Source organism: Myotis brandtii, unplaced genomic scaffold (assembly GCF_000412655.1).
Source record: "Myotis brandtii unplaced genomic scaffold, ASM41265v1 scaffold165, whole genome shotgun sequence".
NCBI lineage: Eukaryota > Metazoa > Chordata > Mammalia > Chiroptera > Vespertilionidae > Myotis > Myotis brandtii.
Window position 1 is genome coordinate 6109850 of NW_005356042.1, and position 25089 is coordinate 6134938.

Genomic DNA, 25089 nt, shown 5'->3' on the forward strand with positions numbered 1-25089 from the left:
GTGGAGCCCAGGGCGGGTGAGGGTCCTGTCCCCGAGGCTGGCCGGGGGCCGAGGGACTACGGAGGGAAGGGAGTGGGCGGGGAAGGGCTGTGGGAGAGACAGAGGGTCACGCGGAAAGGGCTGGGGTCGAGCCCGGGCGGGACACCGCGATCACGGGCTCGGAGGGCGGAGGGCTCCCTGCGGCTGGAGCGGTGTCGCTTAGTTCCGCACACTCATCGCCGCTGCTCCCGAGAGATCCGCCCTCCCTATCACCCCTGCTTACAGCGCGGGAAGCTGAGGCTCGCGGCTGCGGCAGGGGCAGGACGACACCAGTTTTACCGACACGCTGGGCACTTGGTCATCGTCTTCCTAGCAGATGCGTTGTGAGGCCTCGGGTGGCCCCGGCGCTGGGGGAGGCTCGGCCCGGGGTCCCCGGGCTGTGCTGATTGGGTGCAGGATTGCCTGGCAGAGATCATGTAGGGCTCCTGGTGCGCCCGGGTCCTGCCATGCCTGCGCGTGCAGCAGGAAACCTGCACAGCGAGCCGCTGCTGGTAACCCAGTGGGATGAGAAAAAAGGCCTTTGGAGACGCTGCCACGTGCCAGGACTGAGCTCAGAGCCAGAGGGAGAAAGAAGAGTGAAACCCAAGCTGACCTGACCCGCAGCTACAGCGCAGGGTCGGGCATGTCACACGTTAATACTATATGTCGCCTCTTATTATTCTGACCATTTCCTCTGTTTTCATAACGTTCCAAGGGCAGGGACGTGCCCTTTTATTCTCTGCCTCCCCTCCCAATTAACCCATTGATTTCTAAATGGGAGTCACTCAGATGTTTGTGATGAATTGACTCTCCAGGGCCGGCCCCAATGTCTGCATTTCTTGTGTTCCACACAGTCCGTATCCTGTTAGGGATATTGTAGGGCTTCTGGGTTGTTAGTGGAAGTGATAATGTAATAGCCTTACGATAGTTGTGTTAAAATTTGGGATTATATTGAGTTTACTCTATCGTTGGACTTCAATGATTTGTCGTGGGTGTCGGACTTATCACTAACCCTGATTTTATGATGGAGCGATCAGAAGGCCTAGATCCTGGTCTGGCCTGTAGAGAGTGGAGGGTGCATGAAGCAGGCATGGGGGAGGCCCTGGGGTGCACGCGCCGTGGAATTCCTTGCAACTGTTTAACCAGACACCCTTGTTATGATAGGTGTTTCCAAACAGGACATTCGGGAGCAGATCTGGGACTACATGGAATCACATAATATAGCTGACTTTCCCCGGCCTGTCCATCATAGGATTCCCAACTTCAAGGTACTGAAGTATCCCCAGAGCATTCAAAAGGGAAACGGGGTGTTCCTAAATGAATAGCATTGGTAATACAGTTACCACCCTGTTTCATGGTGTGAAATGCGAACCACCAGGCGGGGGTGTTTCTGTGTTGCGGGACCTCCCTTCACTCTCGGGCCCCTTGCCTTTCTGTGCAGGGTGGGTTGGTTGGTTGTCTTGTCGACGTGGTGCTCAGTCTACCGTTTACTATTTGATGCAGAATGAAATGTTTATCCTGGCTGAACGCACGTTATTGTGGTGCCTTTTTACAAAATTGGTTCCCCAAGGGTAGAAAGGGTGATGCGCTCTGAGACGTCAGCCCACTGCTGGTACCTTTGGAAGGAGGAAGGCTTCACCAGGCCCTGATGACGCTGGGCCTCAGGCTCCCAGCGTTCAGAATAGAAGACAATCAGAGGTGTCTCTGTGATAGTATTAATAGAAACTAGAGTGCCTGAAAAAGGCAGCATGCACAGCCCTAATGTTTGGCATACATGTTTGCCGAGAGAAAAAGAAAGCGCTTGTTGAAAATACACTGCTCTGTTGGCCCGAAGGACGTGGCCCATGTGCTTCAATGCCATCACCCCCCATTTGGGCTGGACATTCTCTCCCCAGCCCGGCTTCCAAGGAGCAGGCCCCAGCCCTTGCCGGGTCCTTAGCTGAGCTGGTTCCGAGGCCATCCTGTTCTTCTGGAAAACTGTTCTTTTGGATGGTTTTGTCGATACTTTCTTTTGTTTTAGTGCTTGTTTCTCCAGGGAGAGAGGTGTACGTGAAGTGCAGGGAACGGATGAAAGGTGCACAGAATCAGTGATGATCTTTCAGAAGGAAATCAGCCAGGAGAGGGAGGGGGTTGCGGGCCAGTGCTCTAACCTGGATTCATACGCTCTGTCCTGGTTTAGGGGGTGGTTCGCAGGTGTGTTCCTTTTGTGAAAATTCATTAAGCTTACACATGATTTGTACCCTTGGGGGGAGTGTGTTTTATTTCAGTAACAAATTGGGGCTTGGCCAGCTTTCTCAGCCCCTCTCTACCCTGACTGCTGTCTTAGATGTTTCTCTGTGTGACTCTTCAATCCTGTCTCACGCTCGATGAGTGCTTCCGCCTGTCTGGGGGGGATGCTGCAGCAGGTGCTCAGACTGCAGTTGTCCTCTCAGTAACGTGCCGTTGCCTTTAACACAGGGCGCTTCTCGGGCCGCTGAGCACTTCCCACGCTTGCAGGCGTTCAAAATGGCCAGGACCATTAAAGTCAACCCTGATGCTCCCCAGAAAAACGCTCGCTTCTTCGTCCTCGACGTAAGTGCAGCTCTGTCTGCTTGCCTACCCAGGGCTCTTACCTGGCTTGCCAAAGCATCAAAGACCTCGGAGTTTTTGCCAGAACGCAGGAAGTTAAAGTGGACCCCGACAAGCCGCTGGAAGGCGTTCGGCTGCTGGCACTGCAGGTAATCCCACTGCCCTGCACGGAGCCCTGGCCCTGACGGGAAGGCGCTCGCCAGGTGGCTGGTAAATGCGTGCAGTCCTGTACTCAGAGGCTGGCTCTTCTAGTCTCTCCCACGCAGAACGTGCCCTGGAGTTGTTTTTCCAGGAACAGTCCAGAAGTCTTTCACTTGCTCAGCAGTCAGTCAGTCAGGAGTCCTGGATGTTTCCGGAATTCAAAGATAAAAGACATGCAAGATGATGACGTTGACGTATTCTCAGTTCTGATGTGCTTCATCAGAAGGGAAAGATTACAATATGTTTATTCTTTCTGCTACCTTTGTAACATTGCAGTTCTTTGAAATGGGATAACCCATGAGTCAGGAATCTGGTGCGTCCCCAAAATATTATATATATTAAAAATATATTAGAACAGTGTTTAACTATATAGGCCCCCTTTCAAGAAAAAAAAAAATTCTCCAGGGTTGCTTTAAATTATTATAATTCAATAAATGTAAACATAAAACTTGGTATAAATGTTAATGCTCATAGCTCTTATGCAATGATAAAATGAACATAAGCATATAAATTAAGTGCAAACAAAACTTTAAAAGCAGTAACATTCAGATAACCACTAATTTTATGAATGGGTGATGTTTTGCTGAACAAATTGCTGCTGATAATTGTGGTGCTGAGAGCCGCGGGGCAGGGTCTTCGGAATTCTGCCTCACCCTCCCTCACCTCGTGTGGTGACTCGGTTGGTTCTCCTGTGCCTCCGGAGAAGCCTTGGTTCTGAATGGCACCTTCCATCCCACGTGGTGGAAGAAGTACCAGAAAGTAATTTTACCAGAATGGGGAGAGTGTAGGGATCCTGCTCTGGTTCTTTCAACTCTCCAGTGTAGGAAGTGATTCTGACTTCTGTTTGCGGTTCAGCCCCAAGAGGCCTCTGGTGTAGGCTCTTCTGGAAGCATTCTTCCTTGCCAGCCTTGTTTTCTCGGTCAACAAAGCACTTTAATGAACTAGAGGTGGTAATAGCAGCAGCAGTGAAGGACCCACAGGATATATGAAACCCATTTCTATTTAAACATTTTCCTATGTTCGTTTAATCCTGCTGACAATCCAGTAGGAGAGATCTCTCTTCCCATATGACATTGAAGAAACCAGACACAGAGAGGTCACGTGTCTTGACCAAGTCACGCGTCAGGAATGGTAGAGACTGGAGGAACACTGAATCCTCATTGTCACTTTATTTATTCAGGAGAAATAAATAGCCAAGCTGTATTTCAGGCTCTGCCAGGCATAGGGACGTAGTGGTGAAAAGCACACAATGTCACATATAGTCCCTATGCTCTAGGGCTACAAGTTCATCAGTGGTTTCGTGTAGTGGGTTAACAGTCATGTAGGAAGCAGATAAAACTGCAGGTTCCCCAGTCCCACCTGAGTGCAAGCAGGGATGGTGCTGCACACGCCGCAGACCACACCTGGCTTCCCCAGCCCAACCCCAGGCCTTGAATTGGTTTGTGCTTGAGAACCATTGGCCTTGGCTGCGTTTGCCAACACTCACTGCAGGTCAGTACCCTCCCGAGAGCTTTGAAGATGTCTGTCACCGAAGTCAGGTTCTGAGTCAGAGGCCCTGAGTGGCTCTGGAGATGCTATCGTACAACTAGGATTGAGATCTGCTGAGCTATGGTGAGCAGCTTCCAGGAAAGAGGGAGGAACCGGAATCAACCTTCAGTGTAGCAGAGTCATCTGGAGACTGCAAATGCCAGGAACCCAACACGAGTTAGCACTCAAAAGGAGGATGGTATGTGGTCATTGCTTGTAGGAAATACTCTTCTCTGTGGTTGAAAATGTTTATTTAAGTAAGCCAGACTGATTTCAGAGGTCTTTTATTGGTCTCAGGCTGGCTTCTCCTGCACAAAAACTGAGGCATACTATTTTTTACACAAAAGATTTTATAAATGTTATGACTGCCTGTGGCCCTCCTCTGTGTGCCCACAGAGATGCCCGTGGGCAGTGGTTCTCCCGACTGACCAGGTGGGCTGTTAAAGCAGGTTGCTGGGCCGGCTTCCAGTCATTTCTAACAAGTGCCCAGGGGTTTCTGTGGCTGCTGCCCAGGGCACCCACTCCGAGAAGCCCTGTGTCCTCTGGCACTCACAATCTGAGACTAAATACAGTCAAACCTCGTTTCTCCAGCGGCTCCCATGTTGACCAATTTGGTTCACAGAAAAAAATATCTCAGTTGTCAACCAAAACTTCATTTTTCAACCTGACAGCCCATTCATGCTGATACCTCAGCAAGACAAAAAGTGTCTCTTAGACAATAAACAAAGGAGAGAAGGCTTTTGTTGCTGGTGATCAGCACAATTTTAAAACATAAAGAGGCCATCGAGAGTGCTGATGTTGCTAAGGGTGTGAAAGTGCTCACAACACCACAGTCACAGGCAATTGAATAGGTGGAAAAACTGTTGTTGATTGAATCCATGAAAGGCAGTTAGTCCAGGAGAGCCTGTTGGGGGCAGTGATACATGAGAAATTCATTTAAGGTTAGCAGGGGGCGGTTCGATAAATTTAAGGAAGAAAGTATTTACAGATTAAACAGTGCATTAGACATGTACTGTTTAAAAGAAAGGCAAAAACAGGGAATCATTTGAGTCTGCAGTGGATTAATTCAATTTACATTATTTCTAATGGGGAACATGATTTAGTTTTCGAACAAATGGCTTCTCGAACAGCCAAGTTAGAGAGCCGAGGTTCCACTGTAGGAGATGAGGGCTGTTGACACAGATGAATATATAATATTGATTCTATCAAGTGCTGACCTTTTAGATTGTGATTTATTGAACAGCAAATAAATGCTTGATGGCATAACATTGTTAATGTAGCTGTAGCGACTAGTTTAGAATTAAAACGGCAGCTATATAATACTTAATGCTGAGAACAGGGAACATGGGAAAGTTATGGTTGGAAATTTTGTAAGAACAGACCTTTTTTTGGATTTGTGTTGTCATTTTTTACATGTCACAATTTTCATTGGCAAGTGAAATAGAATTAGCCGTTTAACAAATGCCCTGTGAAAGGCTGGGTAAAGTAGTGTCTCTAAATAAAATTAACCCTCACGCTTTTATTTATTTGTTTGCAAACAAGTAATTTCCTTGGCACACACCAAGAAATTGCAGATAATAGTAACTTGTTTCACTCCTGAAATGTTAAAAACATATGCAAGAAAGTTCCTATTTCATTTTGTAATTTATCGATTGTTTTTCTTTTAAAAGAGCAAAAAAACATTGTTGGTTCCAACACCGAGACTGAGAACAGGGTTATTTAATAGGATCACACCACCCCCTGGGGCAACTAAAGACATCCTGAGAAAATGTGCCACCTCCCAGGTAAGTGTTTTCAGCTGCAGCGTCTGCTCAGTTAGGATAGCCTGTCATTCACCACAACGCTGGAAATTTATTTCTAATGAACAGAGATGTTAAAAGTATTCAGCACCTGCCATTAAGGGGCCAGGTAGAAACACTATGAATACCTGGGTTCTGTTTTTGTAACTTGGTTTCTGTTTCGCACCAAGCTGGCAAATTATAAATTCTGTTAAGAAAGAAAAGGAAAAACATAGTACATACCTGGTACTCTGGCGCCCTCTAGTGCTAATCTGTGATGGTTAGTGGTCTATAGATTTTTATCAAAGGCCATGAGAGCAATTGGGGACACAGGATAGAATTTCCAAAATATGTTCAATTGGAATGACTCACCAGTTGAAAATTAATTATTGCTTATATATATATGTATGTATATAAAAAATGCACACACACTCTGAATAGTTATAAAGGCAGTATTTGTTAAAATTCATTTCATTTTTTCAATGTAATAAAATCTACAGACATAGTGTGTATACATTTGGGAGGGAAACCGTATATATGTATATGTGTATACATGGGTATGTATATAAGAGGATATATATGTGTGTGTGTGTGTGTGTGTGTGTGTATGTGTATGTATATCAGTGATTCCCAAAGTGGGCGCTACCGCCCCCCGGTGGGTGCTGCAGCGATCCAGGGGGGCAGTGATGGTCACAGGTGCATTTGGGGGCGATGAGTAACTGCTATTAAAATTTAAAAAAAAATTAATTTCCAGGGGCTGAGTAATATTTTTTCTGGAAAGGGGGCAGTAGGCCAAATAAGTTTGGGAACCACTGATGTATATTTTTGATATTATATGTAAGATTTTCTTGAATGCCTCACCATGTAATAAAACCAAAGTGTGTAACTATTACATTAGTGTGTGTTATAATGGAATTTGTCTTGTAGTTTACAGATAAAGAAATAGAATTTGGTGGTTTTTCAGACTCCTAGAGTAGACCCAGGTACTTTGATTCTTACTTTACTGGAATAAAAAATAGGGCATCAAGATATTCCTTTCTTACAGGGATTTTCCACTTAAGTCTAATGTGTAAAAATTGAATGCTTTATTGATATTTATTGATAACCTGTTGTATTCCAAAAATAGAATTTGATGAGACTTACAATAGTACTTAATAATAAAGTAAAATAATAGAATATGTGTGGGGAAAGGAGCAAAGGGAAGATAAGGATAGAAGAATAAGAGGCAGCAGTGGTTCAGGTTGCTGCTCAAAACTGCAAGCCCTGTGACCCTCTGCCTTTGGCAACCTGGGCTGCAGATTTGAACCCACGTTTCTTGGAGCGACAGGGGATGTGATCCGTGTAGATCAGTGGTTCCCAAACTTATTTGGCCTACCGCCCCCTTTCCAGAAAAAATATTACTCAGTCCCTGGAAATTAATTTTTTTAAATTTTAATAGCAGTTACTCATCACCCCCAAATGCACCTGTGGCCATCACCGCCCCCCTAGATCGCTGCAGCGCCCACTGGGAATCACTGGTGTAGATCATAGGCTCACGACAGTAACAGAGTCTTTTCCTGGGATCGAGGTCCAGGTCGGTGCTGCTATAGTGGTCTGTCACCCGAAACAGCATCCCTCTCCCCTCCGAAAGGGGACCACCACTCTGCTTACTGCCCAGAGTTCCCCGTGAAGTGCCAGCTCTGGCTGGTCCCACACACGCACTCCTGAAAGCCTAACGGCCCATGAGGAGGCCAGACCCGTTCTCATGGCTGAGCTTTAATAAGGACTGAACAGCAGGGTTTGGGCGTTTTTATAGCGTGAGATACTGGATCCAAATCAGAGATCCAGAGTCATGAGCTGCAAAAAGATTTTCATGTACTTTATGGCATAGGGAAAGTGGTGAAGTGGGGAGACACTTAGGCCACGTCTGCACGCAGATGCAGATTTTAGTGCGATCTTTATTTTGTTTGCCAAAGCTCAATGGCAGGAATACTGCCACAGTGCACATCTACTCTAGGAGACTCCGAGGGCGCCTTGTTTCTTGGAAGATGAGTCTCTGAGTTTGTCCTCACCACCTCAGCCCCCGGCCACCGTCACGCCCCAGCCATCTGTGTCTGTCGTCCTTGTCGTTGTATTTGCTCAGACACAGGAGTGTTCTGGTAACCACCCCACGGGCAGGCAGAAAAGTGTGTTACTCACATGATAAGTCCGTCTACTCCTGTCTGGCGAGGCTTAGCAGGTGAGGCTGGCTGAGTGAGGGAAGAGGAATTGTAACAGACAGAGTTACAACCCAGGAACTCCACACAGCTGTCTGCTCACTACGGCTGCCCGACACTGAGCCCATTAACACTGAGTTGGGGACAAGGGCTGTGGACATGAGATACCTGTCTCCATAGCCACTGTGAGAGTGAGGAAACAGGCTTTCCCGCGGTGGGAACACCTAGGCTGTTGACTGGTTTGACTGTTGGAAGTCCCCCAAACTTATCTCATGTACTGATTCTGTGTGTGGCTTGTCCTATAGTTGTAGACAGGGGACAGGGGCCAATACCACACCCAGTGATTCGCTTCTGCCAGGTACTGCTCCGAACATCGTTCCAATCTGGTTTCCTAGATTAACTGTAGCCCTTGTTATCAGAATCACGGCCTGTCAGCTTCCCTATTTGTTAAATACAGGCCTCCACTAGTTAGTACGCATGGGAGTACTTTCAGTGCATTTTGGTTGAATAAGTAATATTTCAGAAGTGAGTATGCTATACACGAAGGTCATGGCCTCCAGCCTTTCATGCTGCATTAATGTGGTCACGTCTTATGTGCCAAATGCTGTACCTCCGTGTTAGCATTTCATCGTAACACCAGCCCGACAAGCCTGGGTGGTGTCCCCTTCTTAAAGATGAGGAAACTGAAGCCCAGAGAGCTTCCTCCTGCTGAGGTCACAGGGCAGAGGGGTCTGGACCAAGTTCTGAGGGACTCCTGTGCCTGCCTGTGTTCTGATCACGGGGTGGGGAAATGATTTGCTAAAAATCATGAAGTTAATATCCTCTCCATTTGTGCTGTCTGTCCCTCTTGGCATCTTTCCTGGGAAGACATTGTGGTAAATTATCCTAAATTGGTTTTCCTGAAATTCCATTTCTGCCATGCTGTAGGGCTGCGCATGCATCTGCTTCTCGAAGGAGGTTGATTCCGACTCACACTCGCCTGTGAGCTGTGAGGTGGGGCAGCCGCTCGCTGCCGGGGAAGCTCAGGTCCGTGTCTCTGTCTGCAGGGCGTGAGGGACTACAGTGTTCCTGTGGGCTTGGACGCCAGGGTCCTCGTGGACTTAGTGGTGGTGGGCTCCGTGGCCGTTTCCGAAAAAGGTAAGATTACAAACAGGAACTCCAGTGCGACTACTTGGCCTGCAGCTTGCTTTCCACTGGCTCTGCTCGGCTTCTGGGCGCCGACGGTAAGGAATTTCAGCCTCTGGTCGCATGCCTGGCTTCCAAAACCAGTGCATCCATCGTTCATTTTGAAGAGTTAACTCCGTCCCTCCCACTCAACACTTTTACAGTATTTCCACTCTTCTCAACAGGAAAAATAAAGTGAGATAATCCCTTCAGATGGTGAAAGGTTTCCCTCTGTTCTTAAGTTAACTGGCACCGGAGCTGAGTTTATTTGCAGTGTGTCAGTAAATAGCTGGTCTTGGAGAGCCTCCAGTGAGTGGGAAACCTTAACTGCTGCACCTTGTGTTTGTTATGGAGCAGCAGCGCCCTGGACAAGACGTGCCCCGCGCCTGCTGCGAGGCCTGGTGCTTCGCAGTGCGGGCAGGTGAGCAGCGCTGCCTGGCACCCTCAGGCGTGGGCCCCTGTGCTTCCGAGGGACCTCTTCCCCCTGCACTACTCTGCCCCAGCCCAGCCTGATGCTCTTTGAAAACAATCTGCTGGTTCTTGGGTGGAGTCAGTGGTTCCTAGTGTGATTTGGGTCCCACTAGAAAAGTGTTCTCTCTCCTCTCATCCCCAAAACTCTTTGTGTTGTTTTTGTTTGTTTGTTTGTTTGTTTTTATTTAAATACGTCTTTATTGATTTCAGAGAGGAAGGGAGAGGGAAAGAGAGATAGAAACACCAATGACGAGAGAAAATCCTTGATTGGTTGCCTCCTGCACACCCCACAACCTGGGCATATGACCGGGAATCAAACTGTGACCTCCTGGTTCATAGGTCGACGCTCAAACACTGAGCCATGCCAGCTGGGCACCCAAAGCTCTCTCTCTGAAATTAATTGGCCACGGTCAAGTTCTGTCTTCAGGAGAGGTTTGCAGTAAATAGTTGGTGAGAGATGCTCCAAGTCAACCATTGAGCTTGGTGTTTTTAAATGCTGGTCTGCAATATCTTCACCTTCAGTTTACTTACTGTCTTTTCCCAGCTCTCTGAGCTGATATGTGAGATGTTTTGCTTTTCCTATGCACAGTTACAGATACTTTATCCTGTGCACATGAGCACACCTTTCCTGCGTGCCTACCAGGGGCCAGGAGCCAGGCCGGCAGGGTGTTCTCTGCCCGGGGCCCGCAGTGAGTGGGAGGAGCAGACAGCAGCCGAATTTCAGGACCATGTGCTTGGCATCAGGTGGGAGTTAGAACGGGCAGCAGCGGGGTCAGAGGAGGGACCTGTGAGCCTCGGGCAGGGCATCACCTCAGAAGTGACACCAGGGCTAGCCCTTGCATGCCAGTTGTTTCCGAGGCAGGTGGAACGAGAGGAGAGGTGGCAGGTTTTCAGAGCAGGGCCCTTTGCGGTTGGGGCCGGCTTTCCTGAGGCCTTGAGGCCAGTGACAGGATTTGGACTGTACTGATCTGGCAATGGAAAATGAGCAAACATTTCTTCTTTCAAAGATTATCGGGGGTTTTCTTTTTTAGCTTGGGATGTATGAAGAAGCATATGTTTTGTAAATCTCACCATCCAGATAACCACCTGCTTAAAGCAACAAAACCACCTGCATGTGTTTGGGAAATTTGAACAGCACAGAAAGCGTCACCCCCACAGCTCCTTCCTTTTCCCAAACCCCGCTGCCGGCAGTTCCTGTGTCAGTGCAGACACCCGCACTGCCTGAGACACAGGTGTCGCGTGTGCTCTGCGTGGGTTGTGTGTTCATCTTGTGTCTGTGTCACAGGGCGGCGGCAGCACTCGCAGCGCTTGGTGCCATGTGGGTGATGTGTCTCCAAGGCCTTGGCCGGCAGCACAGCCCGGCTGACCTGTTGATCGCCCTGGCTGACGGACATTTCGTTTTCTTCAGGGTTTGGCTTTGTTTCTTCCCTTATGGATGGCGCTAGAGTGAGCTGTCATCTTGTCATATGGCCTACGTGGGCCTGTAGGGACTGTCCATGGGAGAGGAATTGCCAAACAGGATTTTTTTTTAATATATTTTATTGATTTTTCACAGGGAGGAGGGGAGAGGGATAGAGAGTCAGAAACATCAATGAGAGAGAAACATCGATCAGCTGCCTCCTGCACACTCCCCACTGGGGATGTGCCCGCAACCAAGGTACATGCCCTTGACTGAAATCGAACCTGGGACCTTTCAGTCCGCAGGCTGACGCTCTATCCACTGAGCCAACCCGGTCAGGGCTTCATGTGCCTCTTAATTTGCATCAATTACGAGTGAAATTGAACATTCTCATATGTGTGCTATTCATCTGCCCATCTCTTTCTGTGGACGGTTCATATCCTTTGCTATTTTTCTATTGAATTGTCTTTCTCTTATTTCTTTGCCTGCACTGTTGGAAGCTTTTAATTGTAAAAGTAGCATGATCAGATCTGAATCTCAGATGCACGAGCAATGATGCTTACACTCTCGGTGGTGAGGCTGATGTGAAGTAGAAGTCAGAATTTCTGCACTGTCATGGGCTGCTACCCAGAGGAATGTGTTGGCTCAATTTGGGAGCCAGAGGCCTGTTACTGCTTACTGTCCTGCTGCATTCTTTCCTCCTGTAGCCTCAGATAATAATCCCTTTGTTACGCTGCCATTTACGAATTAGCAGAAATAGCACTAGTACTGCTTACACCACCCTTCCTCAGGAGCTATAGGGGTGATAGGGTAGCTATGCCATTTTAAATCGCATATCCTTGATTTTAGAGCTTTTATTTTCCTTTCAAGGGAAGGAGACGAAAAAGATTTTGCCTTTAGTAGGAAGTTATTCTTAGTCCTTTTAAAAACAACTCTTTCGCCCTAACCGGTTTGGCTCAGTGGATAGAGCATCGGCCTGCGGACTGAAGGGTCCCAGGTTCGATTCCGGCCAAGAGCATGTACCTTGGTTGTGGGCACATCCCCAGTAGGAGGTGTGCAGGAGGCAGCTGATCGATGTTTCTCTCCCATCGATGTTTCTAACTCTATCTCTCTCCCTTCCTCTCTGTAAAAAATCAATAAAATATAAAGGTTTGACGTTCACTTCATTGTGTGTTAGCCACTGTACATATTCAGTATTGTTACTCCTCTTTGATTCCTCTTTAAGTTCATTCTCAATGGGCCGCCTACAGAGTTACTATGGAAGGCCAGGAATATGGGGTCCACGTTTCTCCCTTCATTGTGACGTAATGAAAAGTTTACTCCTGAGTGATTCCCCGGACCCTACTCAGATGTTGATTCTCTGCGTTGTCTCTTAGGCTGGAGAATTGGGAAGGGAGAAGGTTATGCTGACCTTGAATATGCCATGATGGCGTCGATGGGAGCAGTCAGCCAGGGGACGCCAGTGGTCACCATCGTCCACGACTGCCAGGTGCTTCCTGTGGCCGACAGAGCCACGCAGTGCTCCTCCGAGAGAGTGAGGGGGATGCGGGGAGGGAGGGGAAGGTGGGGAGAGGCAGGCAGAGGCAGACCAGTCTCTGCCTTCACTCCGTGCTGTGTCATGAGTGGCATGGCTCAGCCGGGGCCGCATCCCAGTGGATCTGGGAGATGGAGCCTCCACTGCACAGTGCCGTTGCAGTGTGTTCCCGTCAGCTCCTTGACCCACTTCTGTTTGCCCAGGTCGTTGACATACCTGAAGCGCTCCTTGAGGATCACGACCTCACCGTGGACTATATTCTCACTCCAACCAGAGTCATCGCCACGGGGTGTGAGCGCCCAAAGCCAACAGGAATCACGTGGTCTAAGGTGGGTCAGTGCATGGCAGCGAGGGCAGCCACAGTCTCCCGTGGCCTGCGCTGGCCCCAGCTTGGAGGCCTCTCTCTTTCCCTGGGTCCTCCCTCTGGCGTGGCAGCTGTCCCCAGGCCTGCAGTGGCATACGTTAGAGTTACGGTGAGCTTTTCAACAATTCAGCTCCTGATCACGGTCTCCAGGCATGAACCTAAGAATTACTTTGCAAACCCATGGGATTCTGATTAGCAGCAGGTTCAAGGTCTCCTTCCACAAGACATCTAGCTACAGGCAGCAGGAATGAGCCGATCCACCAGCTGGGCTAGCGACTAGGATTCGTTTGCCAACTGGTTTATAGCATTATACTCAGAGGTACTGTAATTAGAAAGCTAGTGGGCGCTTCAAGGAGTGGGTGGTATCTGGGGAAGACAGCCCAGGTCCTGGCTTATCTTCCTCTGAGCATGCTTCCTCTAGAACCTTTCCACCTGGGCATTTGGAGGGACCTCAGAGCATTGTCATCAGTGATAAGCTCTAGCCTCACCCAGAGGAGTTGTATTCCCATTAGAAATACTCGTGGCGTTTCTGTTCATCTTTGCCAGCAGCGGCTCAGACCTGCCCTGGCATTTTAGAACGAGGGGGATTTTAAAGATCACCCATCCTCGTCTCCTTATCTCTGGGTCAGGAAAGCGAGGGCAGAAAGAAAGCAGCATATCCAAAACCGTATAGCCAGTGAGTGGCCGAGTACGATTGGAACCCAGCTCTTCTTTTGGGTTGGCAGCAGATGCCTGCAGTGTCAGATTCCTGATTTATATTGGACTTAACATGTGTTTGTAGGGACAGGTTTTTAATGTCATCATTATAAGTGACTGATATCTGTGTGTTCCAGTGAAGCGTGCTTGCAGCATATAAAAGAAAACCAAATTTGCTTTTTACTATTTTTTTAGTTACACAAGGGTGGAAATATTTTTTTATGTTTGATTAACAAGCAACATCTTTCATTGCACATGGCAAGTTAACAAAATGTAACAAATGTTCCTAATTGCCAGCCAGGAAAAACAGTAGCACTGCCGTGGGCCTGTCCCGAGTGTGACGTGCAGCCGTAGGTTGGCTCACAGAGGCCTTCTGTGCGCCATGGGGAGCAGTCGCCCGAGCCGTCCGCATAGAGCACAGAACGGCAGGCAGCTGGCAGGAGCCACCTTGCGGGCCGGGGGGGAGGGGGGCTTTTCTGTTTAGAATTTGTGGGGGAGTGTGGAAGACTACACTGACGTTAGCTTGTCATTCCTTTTACCCAATAAACATCTTGCTCTTGAAGCAAGCAATTTTACGTAAAAGCACGCATTTGTGCATTCCAGTTTCTATAGGCCCTTTGCACGTGCCTGTGCGAGGGTGCTGTAGACTTCCCGCTAGTATGTGCTGTGAGTTAAAGCATTTCATTATTCTCCAGCTGGTTGCAGGTGGTACGGTGCTGGCCCTGGGGTGTGTGCAGCAGGATGTGTTTTTGCTTCACGTTACATGTTCTACAATGAATTTCTGCCGCCCGAGTGTAGAGCCTTGCCCCGAGAACACTTACTTCTGCCTGAGGGAGCTCTGTGGTTCCACCGGGCAAAACGCACAGAAGTTACAGCACGCGAGGGGTGGTCACCCTCACCCGGCCCAGATGGCAGGGGCTGCTGAGGCCTGTGGTTCCTGCTGCTGCTTGCAGTGGACTAACATTTAGCGCTTCCTTATATCCGTATAGGCAGACTTTTCCTCTGATTGTAATTGCAGTTGTTGGTCATCCTTTCTAAACACCAGATCTAGTAACTTAAGAATCTAATTATGACTAGTTTAAGTCAGCTTTTAAATATTCGGAAAGAACACAAGAATCGGAACTCCTTAGGAAGGTAGAGCAGGGACATGGGAAGGAGTCGGGTTGGCTGGACTTAGATAATCTTTGGGATTTTGGGGGGAACCAGAACCTCTAGGTCTGTGAGTTTAATCACCTTTTGATGAATCAGTTCAAAAGAATTTTGGAGGGACAGTGGGCAAAAAGTTCCTGTCGATTAGAAACGAGTAGTCACATCTTGTGGAGATCCCATGGCACAGACATGATTTTTTTCCTTTGTGTCTGAACAATGGGCAACATTAGAAGGAGCAAGCCTGTCTGCACCATCTTTCCATGGCAGCTGAGTCTGTGTGCCGTTCTGAAGACCCGAAAGGACTAGTGCTGCTCGCAGAGGCTTCTCTAAGTGACTGATAGCGCGTGCTTCAGTGGAGCGTGATATTAGCATATAAAAGAAAATCAAGCCCTAGCCTAGCCGGTTTGGCTTAGTGGATAAAGCATCGGCCTTCGGACTGAAGGGTCCCAGGTTCGATTCCGGTGGGGGGCACATGCCCAGGTTGCAGGCTGAATCCCCACTGGGGGGCGTGCAGGAGGCAGCCAATCGATGATTCTCATCATTGATGTTTCTATCTCTCCCTTCCTTTCTGAAATCAATGCAAAAAATATTTAAAAAAAGAAAAATGAAAAACCAACACATTTTTTTAAAAAAAGAAAATCAAATTCGCTTTGCCAGGGAGCAAGGCTGGTGTCCCCTCGGAGAGGCCTCTGACCCACAGAAGGCTTTGCCGAGGTGGGAGTGTTACTTAGACCAGGTACTAAATGAAGTCTGCAAGAAGGCGCTAGGCTATTCTTAGGTGCTTGTGTTTCTGTAAATCTTACTCTAATTCACTGATTTTTAACCTGAGGCCTGTACACTTCTTGTGGTTTGGAAGTCCATAAACAGACATTGTGGACTTGTACACAGAATTGTGGGAGAGTTCCAGGGAGGGAACCCCAACTTCTCTCAAAGGTTTCTGCCTAGGATAAGAACCACCGCTCTAAGTTACATATGATTCTGAATATAACGAGAACACTGATGCTAGTCAAACTATTTTTGTCCTGGGATAGCTCAGTTGGTTAGAGTGTCATTCCGACAGGCCAAGGGAGCAGGTTTGATCCCTGGTCAGGGCATATATAAGAATCAACAATGAATGCATGGATAAGTGGAACAACAAATCAATTCTCTCTCTCTCTCTCTCTCTCTCTCTCTCCCCCCCCCCCCCCCTCTTCTCTCTCTCTAAAATCAATACATACAATTTTTTAAAAAAACTATTTATTTTTGTAGAAAAATTACACCTATCTCCTCATGGGCTGATCTGTACTCTGACATGCCCACATCTGGGGGAAGCCGGTGCCTGGGCACTGCTTGCCTCTTTGTAACTAATCACTTACAAGCTTCATGCCCAAAAGAAGGACAGAAAGTATCACTAAAGAATGAGGGTTGCTCCGGCTGGTGTGCTCAGTGGATAGAGCATCAGCCCGAGCACGGAAGGGTCTCGGGTTCGATTCCTGGTCAAGGCACATACATACCTGGGTTTCAGTTTGATCCCTGGCCTGGGTCCGGGAGTGTACAGGAGGCAACCACTCACTGTGTTTCTCTCCCTCTCTCTCTCCCCCCTCCCTCCCTCCCTTCCACTCTCTAAAAATCAATGGAAAAGAGATATCCTCAGGTGAGGGTTAACAACAACAACAAAAGAATGAGGATTGTGAAAAGGACTAAAGAGTGTTTTTCTGTTCCTCTTCTGCCTCCTCTGATAATATGAGACCAATTCTGCCCCGGCTCAGTGGTCCAGGCTCAGCCCGACCCGCGGGCAGCCCTCGTGTCCCTGCCCCAGCAGGACAGAGCCAGCGGTCTCCACACTGCAGGCCCACAGAGGCAGTTCCAGCCTGTTCAGGCGGCTCCACTTTGAGCCTCATTTACTGGGACACCTGTCTTTCCTTTGCTGTAGGTTTCAGGAATTATCTGTTGATTGATTAGGCCAAAAAGCCAAAGATGTCCTTTGTATAGAAGTCCTGTCCATTGAGGCTTCACTGTGTGTGTGTGTGTGTGTGTGTGTGTGTGTGTAGTATTTGTTATTTTAGACTCATTGCTGAAACTGGTCTATTTCAGATTTGCCTTGTTTCCACGTAGTCAGTGATACATTTCTCTGAGAAATGCTCCTTCAGTGGAGGGTGGGGAGCAGGAGGAGGGGATCCCTGTGGCCTATTACTGTTATTTTAGACTCATTGCTGAAACTGGTCTATTTCAGATTTGCCTTGTTTCCACGTAGTCAGTGATACATTTCTCTGAGAAATGCTCCTTCAGTGGAGGGTGGGGAGCAGGAGGAGGGGATCCCTGTGGCCTATTACAGACCTCATCCTGCCCAGTGGCTTAGTCAGGGGGAAGGGACAGGTATGGAGGCAAAAAAACCATTATCCTGGGGAGCCAGCAGGGGAAATGCCATTTGTGACCCTGTGACCCTCATACTAGTGGCCTCAGCTGCCCCCCCTGTGCGGAGGCCTTCGGTTCTCTGCTTCCTGGCCTCTGGGAGAACAGAGAAAGCTGCCCGTTCTTGCCAGCTGCTGTGGCATGCCCTCAGCCAGGGGCTCAGAGCTGCTGAGTAAGGGAGTGGGGACCCACATCACAGGGCTCGTGGCTTACTGTGCAGATAGAGACGCTGCCGAGAGCACGTGTGGCAGAGGCCCCTGTGGGATTCTCATCTCCTCCCTCCTGACCAAGTCTGGTCCCTTTTGGACACCCTGAGTAGCTGGAACTGCTTTACTTTTTCAGATCAGCTGTGCGATGATGGGAAGAATCCCAATACTCAGAAGCCTTCGCTCCCGAGAGAAGCAGGCCGGGAGAGACGTCACGCTTAAGGATGAGCACCCACACCTAGAAGCCCACAGCCAGCACGCAGCTCCGCCAGGCGCTGTAAGGAGACCCGGGGACCCAGCCCAGCCGGAGGCAGGCTTCCCGCAGGGAGAGGATGTGCCTTCCGACACTGTTTACGTGGGGAACCTCCCCCGGGACACGCGAGTGAGTGAGCTGAAGAGAGCCCTCCGAGAGCGGGGCGCAGCCCCACTGCGGCTCACCTGGCAGGGCCCACAGCACAGGGCCTTCCTCCATTTCCAGGACCCAGCCTCGGCCCAGCAGGCCCTCTCCTGCTTACAGGGCTTACACCTGGGTGCCAACACCCTGAAGGTGGCGCTGGCCCGGCAGCAGAGGGCCAGTGACCCGGCAGGTGGCCATGCTAGAGAGCCGCACCCAGACCATTGACCGTCGGTGACAACCTGACCTCCAGAGGCCCGCATGGTAGGATGCGGCCCAACTATTTCTACACGAGCTGCTTTGACCAGGTTCGTTCTTTCTAGGAAGTCACAGCCGCAGGCCCTGCCTCCTGTTGATCTGACGAGGAGGGAAGTTGACCAGTACACTTCCTACACTCAGGAGGCTGAGCGCCCCATGGATTCAGTTCTGTTTATCATGGTCCTCAGCCCACTGGATGGTATAACCGTGCTGGTTCTCTGGAGAGACCGCAGTTGGGGGGTTTAGGGGACCAATGAGCAATAAGCGAGTGGGAGTAAGTGGTGACAGTGGATTAGAAGAGTCTGAGGCCCCGGCAGGGACCAGACGCAGGAGCACCGTGGGGCAAACCAGGACGCGCTCGTGCCCCAGGACCCTGCCCGGCACTGCTGGAGGGAAAGATGCATTCAAATCGCAGAAGCCAGGTACCTCCGCCTCCTGGGTACAAGCCGCTTTTCTCAACTCAGTCCTGGTGTCGGAAATGGAGAGCTGGTGCGACATGGACCCTTGGTGGAGCGGTCTCCCCTCTGTCCTCGCCTTACCTTTCCAGCCCTTCTCCTTTCCCTGGGCTTCGCTCTGCCCTCGGCCAGCGGCCCTGCACAGAGCAGGAAGCGCTGACTCGTAGGAGACAGTGGTTTTAGAAACTGAGTCATGCAGGTCTGTATCACAGGCAGAGTCCGCAAGTGCTCTCGCACTCCCATTTACCTAATGCCTATGTTCTCCGAGTTCCTCTAGTTCCTTGTTCCTAAAAAACAAGCTGGATTTTGGCTGAACTATGCTTTCTAAACAGAAGCACTTTTGCAATTGATCCTGGGCACAACGTCAAAATAAGCATTTAAGTGTAGGTTTTATTTTTTCAAATGTACACTCATTGGAAATTTTATTTTTTCACCAGGGGGCCTTACTGTGTATTTTAAGTACATTATTATGCCTCAAGAGGCCAGGCCTTGCACGAACTTTCAAGAAAATATTCTTAAGGTACTCAGTCTCCCTTGGAAAAAACATTTCCTTTTTGGTTTTACAATGAAAATACTGTGGAGACTTCGGAAAGAAAATCTATCCAAATAGACAGATATTTCTCTAAGAAAATCTATCCAAATAGGTATTTCTCTAAGAAAATCTATCCAAATAGGTATTTTTCTAGCAAAATGGGACTATGCAGGAACAACAAAGAATTGTAATTCAGGACATAGGATCTAGAGGCAAACCGTGTGAAAGTCTTGAGAAATAAAGGAGAGGAATGCTCTTTTATGGACTTGGGAGGAGCTGTTGTAAAGGAAGAGCCCATTGGAGGAAACTGAAAGATGGAAGTGTAGTGACTTTTCATTGGCTGAGCTGTTACTGGGCCAGAAGGAATCCTTCTTCCTCCTGCTGAGGCAGCAAGTAGAACCATGCCATGGGAGATGTGGGGTGGGTCCCTCCTGTTGGGGTCAGTAGTGTGCATAGAGTGGCACATTTGAAAGAACTCTCTTCCAGCTCTGGACTCCACTTTCAACGAGGTTTCACCATCCTCAGATTTGTTCATTAAATGCAGGCTCCTTTTCCAAGCTGTCATGAATAAAATGAGAGTAGACAAATATCTTAAAATGGACCAGGACCTTCCCTGCCTTGGGACCTCTGGGCTTCCTCTCTCTTGGCCTGAACTGTCCACCCTCGTCTGCAGGGCTGGTTTTGTTTTGTCACTAGGCGTTCAGCAGGGATGTCAGAGGTTGACTCTGGCCACCCAACCCAGAGTAGCGAGCTGATCATCCTAACTCCTCACTGTTTCCTTTTGTTTAGTTTTTCTTTTTTCCCAGAATACCTCTTGTATTTGTCATGTTCTTGTTTGGATTTGTTGACGTTTTCACTGTTGACTAGCACTCCAGAACAGGAAATGTGTCACTGCCCATCTTTTTCACTCCTGCTGTACCCTGGCTGTGAACAAGTCCTGGCAAATACATAGCAGTTCGGGAAACTAACATGTGGATGGATTCACCCAAGACAGAGAGGGAAAGGAGAGCATGATGATACCGCCCGAAGCCCTGTGTCCAGTTGTGCATACGCCAGCCTGCCGTGGACGGTGTTACACTCATCAATAGTGGTCCCTCTTGGGTAAGCCAGGTCGCTTGGGTATTCTGTCACTCACAGCCAGAATAATCCAGATGAATGATATACAGATCTGAATGAGTTTCATCGTGTTTATATTTGTGGGAAGTAGTATAAGGAAAACTAAAGACCACCTGCCTGAAATAGAAGTCCCCCAAACGTAGCAGCGTGGACCCACCTTTTACCCCCCGTCCTGCCTCGGGCAGGCCTGGACAGTCTTCCTCAGAGCCGCCAGGAAGAGCACTCAGATTGCAGGACAAGCGCTGAGGGACCCAGCTTTTTGTTCCCAAGACTCGAGTACTTGTCGGAATCATAATTATATAATTTACATGACGATAATGAGGTTGAAGAATGGAAAATGACCACTTGACAACCTGCTGAGAAATATAGACATAAGGGTTGCTGTCTTGATTTGTGGGTCCCGTCCTGTATTTTCCTAAATGGTGGTGAGCTCTGCCACTGGATTTGCCTCGTGCCAAATCTGCAGCTGCACAGTTTCCAGAAACTCACAGTGAGTGCTGGCCCCTGCCTGGGAGCCCAGAAGCGCAGGTTCCACTGTGGTCTCTGCTCGGTTCCTGTGCTGCGCGCTAGTCACGTGGCTTATGCGTGTTTCCGCAGCTTCATCTTTAGGACAAACCCTTTGGTGTCTGTAACACCTGACCAGTTCTCACAGTCTGTGTTTCTTTAGAGCTTCACTGGTCTCCATCACTTAGATTTTTTTTCTGTTTATAAAAGTAAACATAGCCATTGTGGGAATTTTGGAATATCAGAAGTGTAAAGCGGTATCACCCATCACCCCACCATTTAAGCAGCCTTGATTGATACCACCTTTTATTTATTTTCAGTCTTTCTTCTTTGCAGTTTTAAAACAGGATTAGCAGTGTGAGCTTCAGAAACCAACATTTGGTGGAGGCATTAGTTTTGCCAGTGTTAGGTATGCTGTGCCACGGCAGTCACTTAGCTCCGCACTCTATTTGCTCATCTACAGATGGTCATAGATCTGTGAAGGCTAGATAAGATCATGCCTCAAAAATGTACGGTCTGCACGTAGCAAGTGCTCATGATTGTGTACTTTGCAGGGGGGCATATGGTTCAGCCACCCAGAGACCCCCTCGATCACCTCTCAGACTGGGAAGAGCAGCTCCAATGGGGCAGAACTCAGGACTAACCTGAGGTCCTGTCTCATGTCCTTGCATTGAGAGCAAGAGTCTGAGGTGGCAGCAGCAGGCCCGGGCCTGAGGGGTATCAGTGATGGTAGTGATGGCCATTTCCCAGGTGACAAAAGTTGTCGCGGATGCTGAGACCTGGTGGACGTGGGCGGGGGTGACCACAGCACTGAGCTTGCTGGAGGGCATGTTTATGAAGACGGGAAGCAGCCATTTCTGCTCCAGAGGGGCTCCTGGCTATGGAGTTTACTCCAGACAGAAGAAGGCACGCACCACCTATGTTCCCCTGCCTGGTAAGCCATGGCCGGCTCCTCCCAGCCCTCAGATGGCTGGGCCATTGAACTGGAACAGTCCCTTCTGTTGAGATCTGAGAGAAAGTGTGACGGCTCACAGGCGGAAAAGCAGCACCTACGGAGAACCCACTGGCCAGTTTCTAGGAAATACACAGTCTGAATACAGTTGAATAAAGAGAAAACAGATCAACATGGGGCCTTTCAGAGACTCTCAAAGTGAAAGGGTCTGACACATGAGATGTGAAGGAAGAGCATTTATGAAAAAGATTGACTCCAGGCAACAAGTGGATTTCAGGCAACACCTGCTCTGTACTGAAAAGTCTGAGAAAACAGTTTCCACTTTTCTATGAAAAAATCGTGTCAGTGTTTTACCTTCTCTGCACTGATCTCGAAGTACACAGGAAATCCTGAGCCTGATATCAAAGACCCTGTGGGCTAGATCACGTTCAGAAGAGAGCTTGTTGAAAGTAGGCAGAAAGGGAAAGCGTTGAGCAGGACAGGTAAAGATGTTTTTTAAAAATAAAAATGTGTGATTCTACATTTATATTAGACGTGGTGTGGAGGAGAGAAGACAGTCAGCAAGTAGGTGAGAAAACTGGAGAAGAGACCGTGGAAAAGCTGCAGCTGACACAGGGAGGGCAAGACCCACCCACATTCAAAACATGGAGAGACCTGGCCGGTTTGGCTCAGTGGGTAGAGTGTTGGCCCGAGAACTGAAGGGTCCGGGTTCGATTTTGATCAAAGGCACGTGCCTTGGTTGCAGGGTCGATCCCTAGCCCTGGTCAGGGTGTGTGTAGGAGGCAACCAATTGGTGTGTTGCTCTCTCTGTCTCTCCCCCTCCCTTCCACTCTCTCAAAATCAATGGAAAAAATATCCTTGGGTGAGGATTCACAAAAAACATGGGGGGAGGGTGGCTCCCCTCAGCTGCAGAAGGCAGTGTCAGTGCACAGACCTCCACAACCGACGTGTGTGTGTAAATATCCCGTGACAGGATTCCTGCTTGGAGAGAGGAGGATGCCAGCACTGCTCCCTGGGCCCTTGTCTACAGATCTGAACAGACAATAAGGAACCTCCAGTCATTGAGGAAAACCAGCATCTTGAAACAGTATCTCTCCATTGTGGAAATGGCAATACAGGAATCAGAAGGTAATTAGAAGGCCATCATAGCCATTACAAAGAGAATAAACTGGTAAGGAAAAAAAGCAATTCTTAGGAGTTAAAAACACCATAAAATAAAAAGTAGTCACACTGCAGGCAGAATAGACGCAAATACACTTAGTTGAGAGATGAGCCACATGATTCTTCCTGGAACTAGCACAAAGACGATAGAGGTGAAAAGAATGAAATGTTGGAGAAAGTAGACAAAACTTACTTCAGCTAAAGAGGATTTTATTTCATGTCGAACAGTCCTCAAAATCCAAAACGGGAAGCATATAGATCAGCAACCTTCCCATATAGTATTAGTAACTTACCGAAAATTTTGTTTTTTATGCAGTAGCAACCAAAACTAATAACTTGGGGGTACACCTAAAGAACAGTCCAGGGGTCACATGGCTAAAATTATAAAGTTTTTCTGAAAAAGATGAAAGACCTGAATAAAGAGGCATGCTGTGCTCTAGATGAAAAGTTTCAGTATTATAAAGTTATTATTTCTCCATGTATTAAGATATTCTATACGTGACCTTGCAAAATCCCAACGGATGTTTTCATGGGGCTTGATAAAGCGGATGTCAAAACCTACTCTAAAGCGTCAGTGCTTAAAGCAGCATGGTACTGGCGAATCGGAGCACCAGTGGAACAGTTTCTGAGCGGGTGGGATTCTAGAGTATAAGAGTAATCTCAAAGGGGGGAGGGCTTGCTTCTTAAGAAATGGAATGAGAGCTACTAGCTGGTGTTTTGAAGGGTGAATAGAGCAATGGATTTCATACCACACATCAGAATAAAATCCAGCTAATTTAATAGACACAAAAAGAAACAAAAGGATTTGGAAATAATACAAGGGCATGTTTTATAACATTGGGAAGGGCTGCATAGGCAAGACCCTGAATTTAAGGACTTTATTCATTTGTTCCCTCTCAGAAGGTCAGATTTTAATGGGTGCAGAATCCAGTGACCCCAAGATGAGCCATCTGAAGAATATTCTCCAAGTAGGAAAGTTGACCAGTGCATTTCATGCACTTAGTATTACCCTCTTCAAAGCTGCCTAATGCAACAAACCTTAGCTATATATAAATCAGCATGGAAGGTTCGTTGCCTTTCCGTGGAGTTTGGGAGCTGGTACCCAATTCATGTCATACTGTTAGCATAGGCAACTAGGAGTTAACAAAAGAGAAGGGAACCCGGCTGGCATAGCTCAGTGGTTGAGCATTCACCTATGAACCAGGGGGTCATGGTTTGATTCCCGGTCAGGGCACATGCCGGGGAATGGGTTCTATCCCCAGTGTGGGGCGTGCAGGAGGCAGCTGATCAATGATTCTCTCTCATCATTGGTTTCTGTATCTCCCCCCCCCCCCTGAAATCAATAAAAAGTATCTTAAAAAGGAGGAGGGAGCTAGACTGGCTGAGCCTAATGACGTCTGGAAGTTACAGCTTCAGACACACCAAGGGGAAGCCGCATCCTCTGCCAAAGGGGACATAATCCCTGGAAGATCCACCTCCCAGGGGACAGCCCTCCATTAGCCGGGAGCCAGGGAGGGCGAGGGAGGGGAGTCCTTTGCCTGGCACATGCGCAACAGGAGCCCAGATGGCCACCATAAAGGGAAGGTATCTAGCCTGAGGAAAGGATCAGATTGGATGAGGGCATGAAACCCCAGAAGATCTAGGAAAGAGATCGGATGGGGAAGGACCAGCACAAGCCCGGGAAGCATTAGGAAAGAGATTGGTTAGTTTGAAAGGAAGCCGGCTCTTTCCCAAGCCTAACAGTGTGCATTTGCTCATTTGTTGGCCTATTTGCGCATGTTCTCCCTGTAGTAGCCCTAGCAGCCGTGGGGCTCCACGCACAGGTCATTGCAGCTGTGCACGTGGGCAGCCGCACAGGCCCAAGCTTGGGCCTCTGTATGGCCACACAGCCCCAGCCGGAGCGCAGTAGCAACAGACACGAAGCTCACCAGGTGGGAACAGAGACAGCTGGACTGAGCGCTGGCACGGACTAGACTCAACTCCAGCCGCGTCGGATGCCCTCCCGATGCTGGGTCATGGCACACCTCTCTGACCTGGCTCTTCTGGGCTTGGTGAA

At 48.6% G+C, this 25089-nt stretch overlaps 1 protein-coding gene across 3 annotated transcripts; it reads left to right on the forward strand.

The window, feature by feature from the left end:
* Window positions 1–6: 6 nt before the first annotated feature.
* Window positions 7–23817, forward strand: MTHFSD (methenyltetrahydrofolate synthetase domain containing). 3 transcript variants are annotated; one of them, XR_313371.2, is made up of 9 exons: window positions 7–16; window positions 1183–1286; window positions 2476–2589; window positions 5985–6098; window positions 9334–9424; window positions 12698–12810; window positions 13059–13184; window positions 17798–20401; window positions 22846–23817. XR_313371.2 is itself a non-coding variant. In XM_005862526.2 (8 exons), the coding sequence occupies exons 2-8, from the start codon at window positions 1224–1226 to the stop codon at window positions 18281–18283; spliced, it is 1107 nt and encodes a 368-aa protein (XP_005862588.1). In that variant the 5' UTR covers window positions 8–16; window positions 1183–1223; the 3' UTR covers window positions 18284–20786. The 3 variants fall into 3 exon arrangements, 1 of the variants encoding a protein (XP_005862588.1); XR_313370.2 differs by lacking the exon at window positions 2476–2589 and adding an exon at window positions 2622–2735; XM_005862526.2 differs by lacking the exons at window positions 2476–2589; window positions 22846–23817 and adding an exon at window positions 2622–2735 and having other exon boundaries at window positions 8–16; window positions 17798–20786.
* The last annotated feature ends 1272 nt before the right edge of the window (window positions 23818–25089 follow it).

Excerpts from the sequence above, each read along its gene's own strand:
- MTHFSD (XM_005862526.2), top strand. The coding sequence starts at position 1,224 with ATGGAATCACATAATATAGCTGACTTTCCCCGGCCTGTCCATCATAGG. Across the intron at positions 6,099-9,333 it reads GAAAATGTGCCACCTCCCAG|GGCGTGAGGGACTACAGTGT; the intron begins GTAAGTGTTTTC and ends CTCTGTCTGCAG. Across the intron at positions 12,811-13,058 it reads CCATCGTCCACGACTGCCAG|GTCGTTGACATACCTGAAGC; the intron begins GTGCTTCCTGTG and ends CTGTTTGCCCAG.